The sequence below is a fragment of the Cimex lectularius genome, unplaced genomic scaffold (genome assembly GCF_000648675.2).
Source record: "Cimex lectularius strain Harlan isolate CLEC.00 unplaced genomic scaffold, Clec_2.1 scaffold2, whole genome shotgun sequence".
NCBI lineage: Eukaryota > Metazoa > Arthropoda > Insecta > Hemiptera > Cimicidae > Cimex > Cimex lectularius.
This window is the reverse complement of record NW_019394219.1, coordinates 6,030,438-6,043,421: the sequence shown is the minus strand read 5'-3', so window position 1 is coordinate 6,043,421 and position 12,984 is coordinate 6,030,438. Positions and strand designations below refer to the sequence as shown.

General features: G+C 38.5%; 1 protein-coding gene across 1 annotated transcript in view; it reads right to left on the bottom strand.

Annotated features, from left to right (window-relative positions):
- Positions 1-4,225: 4,225 nt before the first annotated feature.
- LOC106666840 (protein Wnt-10a) overlaps positions 4,226-12,984 on the bottom strand; it is a 40,556-nt gene continuing 31,797 nt past the window's right edge. Inside the window, exon 4 of the mRNA XM_014394318.2 lies at positions 4,226-5,847. Within this exon, the coding sequence (XP_014249804.1) occupies positions 5,335-5,847 (513 nt within the window). The 3' untranslated portion in view covers positions 4,226-5,334. The remainder of the gene's footprint in view (positions 5,848-12,984) is intronic.

Genomic DNA, 12,984 nt, shown 5'->3' with positions numbered 1-12,984 from the left:
GGCCATCCTATTTTTAGTCTACGAGCAGGGTTGGATAAATGATTGAGTTTTTCAATTTTTTCAATTAATGGGTTTGTATGGATAGGAAAATTTTTGTTAAATTTACTGTAACGCATCTGGCAATTCGTGTACAAAGGTTCATCTAAAATTTTGTGTATGATTTCATTTGATGCATACAAATATAGCGTCGAGCATTTTTCGAATAATTTTTGATTGAACAGTATGCTTAAGCACCAGAAATCTAGAAACGTACGTCCGTATTTGCTTTAGAGCAGAGTTGTAAGTAGTCTTTTATTGGGCCTGTGATATTGGGGATTGTACATCAATTAGTTGTGAGAGGAATTTTGATCATTTCATCACTGCTTGTCGTTTTAGGGATGCGTGTTTGGCTGGAAGTCATTTGTCTATATATAGCTTTTTTCAGTTATATTGGTACTTTTTTCTACCAATTTAATACTTTTTCCAACTAAATTAGTATCCTTTCCAAGCAAATTAATACTTTTCCCAAGCAAAATAATACTTTTCCCGAGTATTTTAATACTTTTCAAATGTGGTGGGGTAAAGGGGGATATACTGTCAAGAAACAAAATTTATTATTGAAAATAAGAAAATTAACAAAATGAACATTTTATTTCAAAGTCAATGCAGGGGACATCCAGCAACCGCTGATGGTAATTTCAGTATCACATCGATGAATTGATGGTGTTTACACTGCAACTAATCACTTCTGCAATGTCGTGTTCTGCAGCTGTCCCACCTAAAACCCTCCTGGCTGATGCCTTTATTTTAGAAAAAGCATATTCAGCTGGGTTTAACACTATGGAATATGGAGGCAAGTACTTGATGGTGTGAGAAAACGATTCTACCGATTCTACAACATTGGGTACATCTTGCGTTCTGTGAATGGCTGCATTATCCATTATCAGAATAGAGTTGTTCAACTCCATTGCATTAAGTTTCTAGCAAAGATCATGTAGGAAATCGCAAAATAAATTAGTGTTACAGTTCGCACTACTAATTACAGAATAATGTACTACCTGCTGATTATTTATAGCAAGAACGAGAGTCGCGTTGCGACCACGAACTGTTGGTACGGTGACAACAGCTCTGGTGTTAACCCTTGAACGTGCATGTGTCCGCCGCAAATGTAGATTTAATCCTGATTCATCTATAAAAAATAATTTTGCGCGACCCGTATTTCAAAATCCATTGCAAGCTGCCTTCGTTGTTGTACTGTTGACTCAGAATTCATGCGATATATTTCAATGGACGCACCTTCAAAGTTATTTTTAACGACGTTAGCCCTCGGTGTATTGAAGAAATAGACAAATTTATGTTGCGTAATGCAAGCTGTTCTTTAATATCTTGTAATGATAGACCCGCGTTTCCTTAAATGATTTCCTCAAAGCGGGCTAGAACGTCAGGGGTCAACTTGTGCAGCCGGGGTCCACCTCTTTTTTTAATTACTAACGTACAGTTTTGAGACGTATAATTTCTGTATATACTGTAGCCAGTTCGAGTTTTTTAATTTGATTTTTGAGCTGCATCTTTGACTGAATGACCCTTTTCAATTAATTTTATAAAAAGTTCTTTTTGACGCCTTGATGTAACTGCGAACGTACCCCTGCTCTGTCTTGAACGTTGGACACCGGACGAAGATGAACCGCCTGCAGCACTAGGTGATGTTTCATCATTATGACCACTTATGTCACTCCAGTCACTTCCGTCACTCATTCTATATATACAAAACTCACGCAATGCATACAATAAGACGTGACAAACAACTGAATATTTTAGGGGTAAAGAAACCAAGGACAGGGGAAGAAGAATTTCCTAGAAATCCGTCTGGGAACAATAAGGTAGGTTTCATGTGCTCTATGTCACGCTATGCTCCACATTTTTTCGAATACCTTTTAAATAAGTATTAATTTGCTAGGGAAAAGTATTAATATGCTTGAGAAAGGTACTAATTTGGTAGGGAAAAATATTAAATTGCTTGAGAAAGGTACTAATTTGGTTGGGAAAAATATTAAATTGCTTGAGAAAGGTACTAATTTGGTAGGGAAAAATATTAAATTGCTTGAGAAAGGTACTAATTTGGTTGGGAAAAATATTAAATTGCTTGAGAAAAGGATTAAATCGCTTGAGAAAAGTACTAATTTGATAAAAAGTACCAATTTCACTAAAAAAAGCTATACATCCCTACGAATCCAAAATGTTATTGGAGGAGGGACGTTATTGACATATAACGGACTATTTTGCTGCGAAGAGTAAAGGTTATGTGGGTTGATTTTTCAAATAATTTAAAAATCAATCTTTGTTTCTTGCACTACGATTCAAATAATGGTATCGTCTGCGAAGGTAAGGTCATTTGTGCAGCTGTGCAATGCGCTGAGGGACATCAACATTGGTAGGATAATACGGGAAAAAGGATTGTCTCCAATGACACTTAAAAGTCGATTAGTGAGGTAGTGAAGAAGAGATGACAGTACGAACAGCAAGCCTGGGTGCTAAACTCGATGTGGAACGTAAGGTGGCCATTCACGATAGCTCCAAATGGAACCGCGCCAAGCCGTATAGCTCCATTTGGAGTGCCTGAAACTTGTGGGGCATTCACGACCGCTCCACAGCCAGTCGCTCCGAACGTCATCTAGTGTTTATATATTAAAAGCAAAAACCGAAGAGGAAATGGTGTTAGAAGTGGCTCATGAACAGAAGCCGTAATACATACATCAATTTGATGAAAGATCTTTCCCTTGAACCCGCTGATTGGAGGAACTATTTAAGGATGGATGAAACGTCTTATTTATTCATTATCTTTAGTATTCTATTGACCAAATTACTTCTTTCAATTAATCTTTTTTTGTAAGGTTTTGGTTGAAATGAAAAGCTAGTGCCACGAGCGGGATTTGAACCCATAACCTTCGGATAAATACGCCGCTGCTCTCCCACTTGAGCTATCGTGACTGCGATCCTCTCGGACACCAAAAAATGGCAAAAAGAGGGAAAATTTGAAAGATAGATTGAGATGAGAAGTTGTGGTCCGAGTGGATCGAACTATCGAAGTCACGATAGATCAAGTAGTAGAGCAGCGGCGTATTTAGCCGAATGTCGTGGATTCGAATCCCGCTCGTGACACTATTTTTTCATTTCAACCAAAACCTTACAAAAAAAAGATTAACGTCTTATTTATATTTATTCCAGCTTGTTACCACCTTGGTAAGAAAACAAAAGACAGTCATGAGAGAAATCATCACTCTACATGAAAGGTTGGCAGCCACATCACGTTCTCTAAGTTCACTTAAGTTCTCTACTACGATTTCTGCTCAGCGCTTAGGGATTATCAATACTGCATCTCTCGTTGCATTTGTATCCTATGTTTTGAAAAGGTCGACCATCCGGAGGTTGAGGACCGAATTTCTTTTATTTCTATCGTGGTAATCATTGTCCACCACTTTCCATAAATATGGTAAACTTTCATACAATTCAATCACCTCAACAATAAAATCTCTATTGGATGTCATTGCCAATAAAGAATAAACGTTTTCGACTTTTTGAGAATGTACGACGGAGATGTTTGCTCAGTGACAGGAAGACGGAGACTGCGCCAAAAAAACGCGCATTATCCATTCACGAACGCGCCATGCCGTCGTCGCGCCGTAGATATTTGGAGTGGCGCGATGGAGTTTGGACCGGTTGAATATTCGGCACAGCCGGGCACGCCAGTTTAGTTTTGCCATTGACGTGGTTTTTGGAACGGCGTCGCTCCGTTTGGACTGCTAGGAGCGATCGTGAATGGCCACCTTTAGCTTATGCCAAGAAAAGGCCTAGAACGACAATGCCTCCCTTGACTTTTGTACGACGCGATGACAATGTTGGACAGTTCCAGTGGCAGTTGCGATGGTTGGGAGTAGTATTTTGAGAATTTAGCATTGGAAGAGTTATTTTTAATAGGAGCTTTTCTTACATTTTTATCATAATGGGCATAAGATAGTAACCACTGTAGGGAAGATCTTGTCGCGAAGTTGAAGGTAATCTGGGCGGATTTGTCTGTTTCATTTAATTCTTTTCTTTTCACCAATACTCTAGCAGTATAAGGTGCTGTAAGAGGCTTTCTCCTTGTACATATGTGCACACAAGGAAGCATATTTTATTTTTGTAATCAAAATTGGTTTGACACAGGAAAAAGATGTTGGGTAGAAAAGTAATAGACTTTTTATTTTTAAAAGTTTATTAATTCATTTTCACCTACCTTATGACATTTTCCTACATGATTGTCAATTATTTTATTATTTAAATAACAATATACAAAATTTATATTTAAAAAGTTTAAAGGAGTCGATATACACATGTACATAGAAGAGTATTGACCGAATACAGTGACTTAGCCTAGAAATAAATAGAGGAACGTTACTATTTCTCCAATCGAATCCTTAATAATAGATTAGACACTATAATACTGTACAGGTTCTAGCGAAAAGCCAGGAATAATTGCATTACGACTTTTTTTTTTAATTAGAAAAGTGGTAAAATGGAATGGGATGTACCGGATCAGTGTTTGTAAATTGACCATGTTTTTCCTATGAAAAATAGGTGATCAAATTTACACTTGAGGTCATATTTACATCGACAAATATGTTATTTAATTAATAAAAAACTGAAGCAAATTCTTAACCTCATTAAGAACACTAAGCCAAGTTTAGTGAAATGTTTTTATACTTTTACGTTTTACAAATATAAAACTCTACAAACTTTTGTTTTCTAATTATCATTTTCTATAATTTTTCATTCAGATAAAATTCTGTTTCCCAGCATATACAACCTTTAAATACACCTGGAACAGGTGAAATGTGAGATGTAATTGAAATCCGATCATTTTGTTCCGCCAATCCTCACTGTTTTAGTCTGCCATATCGCCATTTTAAGAGATAATTTTTTATCGACATATTTTCCCAATGACATTCATTTTATACAAATGTATAAACAATTTGTATAATTGAAAATGGAGAAACGCCAAAAAGAACTGACAGGCCAAAAACATGGAAGATAGGCAGACCAAAATGATCGGAAATGACCAAACGGTCACCAAAAAGCTTAGGAAAAACCTCACAAACGTTATTTTTGATGATTATTTTTTGTAGTTACCTAAATTTCTCATATTTATTAAATGAGAAAGAAAGATTTATTGTACAAATCTTAAGCATTTTGATATAATTTTGCGAAAGAGTATCTAGTTATTTCTTTTCTTGTTCTATTGTCCTTTTGATTACGAGTGGCTTTTAGAAAAGAAAGAAAAAGGAATCTTTTTGCAAAATTGTTCTCAGAGCTCAGTAGTTATTTACAGACTGTAATCCATTCGTCCGAAGTACAGTTTCTGCAGGTTACGTAGCAACACCAGTGGAATTTACAGTTGCATCTGTCCGTCTTTCGCCTTCTGATGATGTTGTACCCACGGCCGCAGCATAAGGAGCCGCAACCGTCGACGCCGCGTCCGTTGCGGTTGCATATCCGGCCCGTCGTGCCCGGGACCTCGAGCCTCGTGTCTAGTTCGCAGAAGCTAGGCGATTTCTCGTAGAACAGTATGCTCTCGGCTAAGTCGTTCGCGCGGGATTTCTTCTTCTTTCGTTTCTTCTTCTTACGTCGCCGCCTCCCACGCCTTCTCTCCAGGAAGGTGAATTCGGATCCGCCCTGGTTGCTCTCTTCCACCATGACCGCCTCCCGGAATCTGTCCTTGAGCGCCGCCCCTACGCGTCTGAAGTCAGGAGCCGCCCTCCAGCAGGTCTTGAGCTCGCAACTCCCCGACACACCGTGGCATTTGCACCTGATCTCCATATTTCTAGCGACAGCCTGAAAAAGTCAAAATGCCAAATGATTTCGAGGTCAATGTCATCAACTTGCTCACAGTTTAGTGGGTCAATGAGATATTCACAACATTTAATTCAAATATTATATTGTTTATGATTATAAACCTCAATCAAATTCAGTGAAACGAATAAAACAAACATTAATAGACGGCTTAAGGGAACGACAGTAAAATAGTAATAAAAGGTACTAATCTACTCGCGTTTCCATAATGACTTACATAATTATCAGTTGTTCTTGTTGTTTTAAAGCATTGTCAGGATAACATAGACCTACCAGAAATTCTTGTTGGTTTTTTCATACAACAACTTTATCAAGATACCTCAATTTTATTAATACGTGCAAAGAGACTAACAAACTGGCGCAAGTTCTATCAGAGGGACAGTACTTGCAATGCAGGTGTAAGGGCGTTAGTGCAGTAAGCAGCTCTCAAGAAGAAGAACCTTTAGAATTTAAGGCATGCTCCACTTTGAAAGCTTTTAAGAATATTTCACGGATTTAGGACAACTTAGTTACACTGAGTGTGTGTTGGCTGGAGAACTGGAGAACTTCACTTTTCGATGTTTTGGCAGTACTGGGTCAGACCTCGATCTTATCCTTCCCATTGTCGAGAAAGGCTACAGGGGTGTGTGTGGTGATTAGTGACCGTTAATCGATAATTATTCAGAAATCGTGAGATGCGGTCTGGTGTGATAGGTTTCATAAAAACATTTTCTTTATCGTGCCAACGTTTCGATCTTTATTGAGATCATCTTCAGGGCCTGGGATTTACAAACATTGTTTACATTTAACAAATAATCCTAAATGTATTTGTTAAATGTAAACAATGTTTGTAAATCCCAGGCCCTGAAGATGATCTCAATAAAGATCGAAACGTTGGCACGATAAAGAAAATTTTTTTATGAAACCTATCACACCAGACCGCATCTCACGATTTCTGAATAATTAAGCTACAGGGGATGTCGACAACTAGGTCGACTACAACGAATTTAAAAATTTTTTTTTAACTTAGGCGCACTCATGCCCTCAATCATTACCCCAGTACGCAGTGGATTACACGATTCACATTCTTAAACTATCCTTTGCGCATACTTACTAATTCGTTTAGCCTCAATAAACCCAAAAAAGAACATAAAAAATACTTCCAAAACTCGGAAAAGGAGGTTCAATACTCGCCGCTCTGAAACAAATGATCATATAGGGTGTTACTCCTACTCGCTCTCTATATAGAGCCAAGACACCCTTCAATTAAGTAGGACATATTGGCCAACCCTTCTCTATATAATTTAAATTCTCTCTCACTGATTGTTTCAGTTAGGGACATTCCAGGAAGTTTATCTTTGGTTTATTTCATTTAGCTTGTTATATTCTCTTGGGTTTTTTATTTTTGAAAATATATCCTTTTTTAAAGTGACGTGTATAATGTATAAGTTTGATAGCAACTGCATCTACCTATCTATATTCACTGGTTTTTTGGAATAATCCTTGTTCAAGGATGGTTACAAACCATGACCAGGGGGCCATTTTACCAGTTTCAATGGTTTAAAAATTTTAAAGAAGAATGAGTCGAAAAATGCCCCTTTACGTGACCGCCGAAGCGGGTTGAGAAGGAGACACACTCCCAATCCCGGTTATATGATTATACCGTGTGATGCCGGAATGGCCACAGGTAAAAGGCGTGGAATCAGGCGTACAAATCGGATTTTTCATCAGCGGCGTCCGTCGTCGAGTCCTGCGCGAGATCCGGGTTTCACCTGAGAAGAAATATATACAAGCCCTTCACTGAATGGTCCATAAAGATAAGGAGAGACAAATCATTTCTCTATCAATTTGTTTATTCAGAAGCTATGTCGGAAGTCGACGTCGATCCTGCGGTAGTTGACAGGGCAATGCTGTTGTCAGTTGACTCCCAGGATATTTTATTCTCTTTGACGACAGATATAGCGACGGATTGTCTTTTCGGAATTGAATCGCTATTGGCCAAATGATTTTTCTTCCCGTCAAACAATGAAACCGCGATAGCGTTTTTAAACCTCGATTGTCACAGCGAGAAATGAAGAATCGTATAAAATCCTCTAAGGCATTATTCACCGGAGAAACGGCGGATTTTTCGTGAATGAAGCATTTTTCGGAAAGATCATAAATAAGACAAGCATACTTCCACGGTCGCGTCCATGCCTTTTGTCTAGAGCACACTTTATCTTCCCTGTTAAGCGTCACGTCGGAAGCGGTGGTCCTCCGTGCGGACAGACGAACGGACATTAGAGGGAGCGAGTGGACGTCTACGTGCCCGAGATCACTATCGGCCGCCTAACCGATGACATCACCTACTCCTATTTCAGGTCCTAAAAACAAACTACTACCATTTTTATCCACACCGTCACCCACAGGGCTGACCGTCCGGGCGCTTCCGTTTCTGACTTTTTCCATTTTTCCTTTCACGCACGGCTCATCAGTCTTGCAGTTTAGTATCAGACTCCCTCTTCGCCGTTCCAGCAATTTAAAGCCGTCGTTCAAGCTTTCTTCTCACCCACCACGTACTTAAGGTGTTCATGTTTTGCGATATAAAATGTCCAGTTTAGGTAAAACCAGTTTATAACCAATATTAACTATCTACCCAAAGATTCGTAAAAGACCTAATAATACTAAGAACAAGAAAAATTATAGAAGTAATCAACTAATACTTAAAATGATTCTTAATAAACTTCTAAGTTAGAAAAAGCTTTTTACAAACCCACACACATATGACACGGTGTTTCCTCTACGAACAAAAGAACACATAACACCAAACTTAATGTTAAATGAGTTAATTAGTTACGCTGATAAAAGCTGAGAGGTATCAAGATTTTTTGTTGTTGTTTACCGAACATCAGACTGAAGATGGTAAACATCCACAATGTGACTGACCGACTGAAACATGGAGAGCATGGAATAAGATCAATCAAAATGATCAGAAAGGACCAAGCTATAGGTTCATCTCAAATCTCATAAAATATGACAAAGCATCAACGTCGTCAAGCCAATAAGCTACAAAGCGTTGGGAAAAAACTTAGGTGTAGGAAAAAAGCCGTATCAAATTAATGGCTTGCTTGTGTATCATGGTTGCTATGAGATGATGACGGATACTGGAAAGTGGGGTTTTTCGCTCCCCAGGCACTGCAGCTTTCTGGCTTATTGTTGCTTGCTGTTAAGAACCTGTTGATTTAAGAACTGGCAGACTACTGCACTGAATATGTTACAGTCCTTTTTTTCTAGATCTCATTATTAGCCCTGAACACTTTGACGTACTGCGGGTGACAGACTGCTGGAAACTACTCTTATATATAACTTAACAAAGAATCTTAGTACCAAAAAGTTCATTGGAGGAAGGTCCATTAGCCAACGCTCTATTTGGACCCTGTTGGATTAAAAACCAAACCAGACTCTTTAGCTATATTTTATAGCAGCTTTAGCTATATAGCATATAATAATCAAGGGTTGAAATGACCGTTTTGAAACATAAATAAGCAATTGTTCATTGTGTTAAGCAGGTTAAAGGGTAGGTATAGTATGTAAAACAATAACTTTCTAATGTAATACCACTGGCTTTATGGAATTACGTGAGAGCACTCGAAGAAATAGGAGCACGAAGTGTTCTTATCTGGGTTTCAGGGTGCATAGGACTAAATGATGTTGAAGAGGCTGAACCAGTAATAAAATTTCAAACTGCCATACAAAGTACCTCCCAGAACAGAGGCATGTAAGAATTCTTCATAAGTCACGACCCAAAAAATGTAGGATTTTTGCAAGTTAATTTTCCCTGGAGAAGAAAGGGAAGACACTTCGAATGTCTTTAGAGGAAAAGTTTACTTTGGGACAAAAAAAAGCTCAATCCAAAAAACAGAACCGAAGTTCTAATTTCAAGAGCTAACAAAAAACATGAAACTAATTAGCTTTAAACCATACATAGAAGAATAAATGGCCGTACTTTCCATAGACACCTTAATAACAGCTGTTCAGTTTTTAGTCAGTTTTTGTCATACATCAGAAAAGTCAAGAATTTGTAAACAGCAAGTGGTCTGAAGAAGAACTAGTTAGTATGTAAGCAAATAATAAATAAATTGTAAGATTTAATCTTGGTGATTTGGTAGCGAATTTGAAATTTGGCTCAAAAATCCAACACTCAACATAGCGAAATGCACACCAAAATGATTGGTAACGACCAAATTCGTACCACATATAGTTTGGTCTTTTTCGATCAGATTCAGCATTGAAAATTGCCGAAACGCGTCTAACAGACCAACCCTGCGAGGGTAGGCAGACCCAAATAATTGGTAACGACTAAATTGCATTCAATGTTGTAGTACGATGATCGACTTTCTCTGAAGACCGCACCCAAAAAGTCGCCGCCGGCTTACATCGCCTACATATAAAAATTCGCTCTGCATCGATTTCGTTTTTATTATGCCAAAGGAGACAGACCAGGGGAATGATGCGGTAGGCGTCTGATGGACGGCCCCTCCTTTCACAATATTATTGTCGAGGTAATTGAATTTTAATTTCGGAAGCTGGAAGCTGTTTGGCCGAGGAAGGTAATGGCCACCATTCTCGTTGGACATACATCAACCCGGTTTTTTAATAGCTTCTCCGTCACCATATATCCATCTTGTCTCCGGCACGAAACACTATTACGGGCATTGATTCTTCTGGCAAATCGGGGTCGTGGGTGAACTGGTGATGTTAACTGGGCGATTATCACTGTTCTTCGTTTATGAAAGAAACGCACAATGGAGTTCGTTGTTTATGGATTATTTAAAAAACAATTATAAGAAATAAGTTGGTAGTTTTTGATTTTCCTGGTTAGTCTATCTTCTCTGATTCGGTCTCTAAGACACTTTCAGTATTTTGCCACTTTCAGAAGTCGGTGGTAGTACGTTTATTCAATAGGTTACAACATTACTACAATAAACATTTGACTCTTCCGACTATAGAGAAACTCTGGAATTTGGTCGTTACTGATCATTTTGGCCTTCATACCTCGCTGGGTTGGTATGTCAGACGTGTTTCAGCAATTCGCCATCTTTATTGAATCGGCTGAAGAGAACATATACAAATGAGAATTCTCACAAAGGCAACACTGAAAATGTCGAAATGCCGAAACATATCTAACGGTTCTACACTTCCCGGATATGCAGAACAAACTACCGGTTCATCAAGCAGAACACAGAGAGGCATATTACAACATATTAAATATATCTTCGCAGACTAAAAGATAGGAAATGAGCAAACCGAAGGTTCATCACCCGTTGATCCAAGATTTTTGACGGATTAATAAAAAAGCGAGGACAAGCTAACCAGGATGACAAGGTCCAAACTACACATTCTTCACCTCACTAACCAGTAGAAATCATCACACCATTCATTCTTACTTTTTCTGGCAGACCACAAGGCTATAATCCGTTGAGACAAGATACGACTTAAAAGCCGGCGAAATCTTTTATAATTTAAAATTATGCTACGTTCTTAAATATACGCAGACAAACCAGTATCGGATACGAGTAAACTGCAGGTTTATCAGCCCATCGTACCCACTGTATCTAGGATATGAGAAACCAGCTACAAACAGCAGGGGACCCAGGCAAGTATTGTCAGATTGCAGTCCACAATAATCCAAAATGACCAAAATGCAAGACCACTCGACCAATCGAAAGCGATCCAACTTCAGCTTCATACCCGGCATACCTCTCTTGAAATGAAATCTCACAATTCATCCTTTCTTTTGCTCTACCATAATATAAGTCTGATAAGATTCCCAAATCACACCATTTCTGAAATCACACAGAACCAATACTGCAAAAAACACTGACTGACAGACTAAAACAGCTAGGATAAGTAGATCATGACTGTCGGTAAGGACAATTTTTTTCAAAAGCTCTTTCGGCTCCTTCCCAATTCGGCTTTGGAGCTATTTCCTCTTTTCTCTCTCACTATGGGGTTAATGTTTCATTGCTCTTCTTTTGGCAATGATATGTGCGTGCGTTGAGGTCACCCTGCAATTCTTGATCCATGTTATAAGTCCGATTCGTTGGATTGTATTCTATTATGGCTTTGTTATTGTTGAGAGTGTTTTGCTTATCTGGCAACTTGGTAATAATGGTAAGGAGAGCGCTACTTTTTTCAAATTTTATATTGTAGTACACGCTTCGAGACTATCTCCGTTATTTTAACCGTGTGTTAAACATCAGATCGAATCATAAAACCAACCCTATTTATATCACTTTAATGCTCGGCTTTATGTACCGAGACCTTTTACCAACCATTTTTTTCCGTTGGAGCATTAAAAGGTTCTTCTGATATGTATAAAATAAATTATGCATGCTGATAAAAAAAGAAGTGCAATGTAAATAAATGAAACATGTTCTATTTCAACGTATCGGGTTTAAACGTCCAGAAGTTGTATTAAGCTAAGCAAAGGGAAACGAAAACATGAAAGCCACAATTGAAAAGAAAACAGCTCGAGACCCGAGCGGCTAAAAAAGGGTCGTTTATCACTTGAAAAAGCCAGGTGTGTAAAATAAAGTTGTTGAAATATCATCCTGGTAGGTGGCAAAAGCGGGTAAAATAAGACATCTCCTTTCATAAAAGGATGTTCCGGTGTAATTGTGAATGATTGTGATCGGTCAAGCGCCTCCGGCTCGTCAAATGTTTGGAATGCGCCTTCCTTTGAAGATGCTGCGGTAGGGCGGACCACTAATGTATGGTAAGTAGGTGTTAGCCGGCATGGGCGGCTGTTATAACACAAAGAATGGGACGAGCGATTGGTCACGGGGGCCGACTTTATGAAAAACGGGAGTGGGACCCGGTGGGACTAGACCGACTATCTTCCTACCGTGCTCTTCGACATTGTCAACTCCCAAATGATTTAAAGAGTTCAAAAGTGTCCAGTCTAGAAGTTTGTAACTAATAAAATCCGGTTCCTGTGAAATTATAGAGAGTCATTTGAATGGAGGGCACCTTTTTCATATCTTAAACAAATCGAGAATATCTTATTCTATATAAAATACTTATGTATAATATAAGTAAATGATATGCAGGATGTTAACTTTAACCCGTGCTAGAACGTTTTCTCGAAGTAACGTGAAT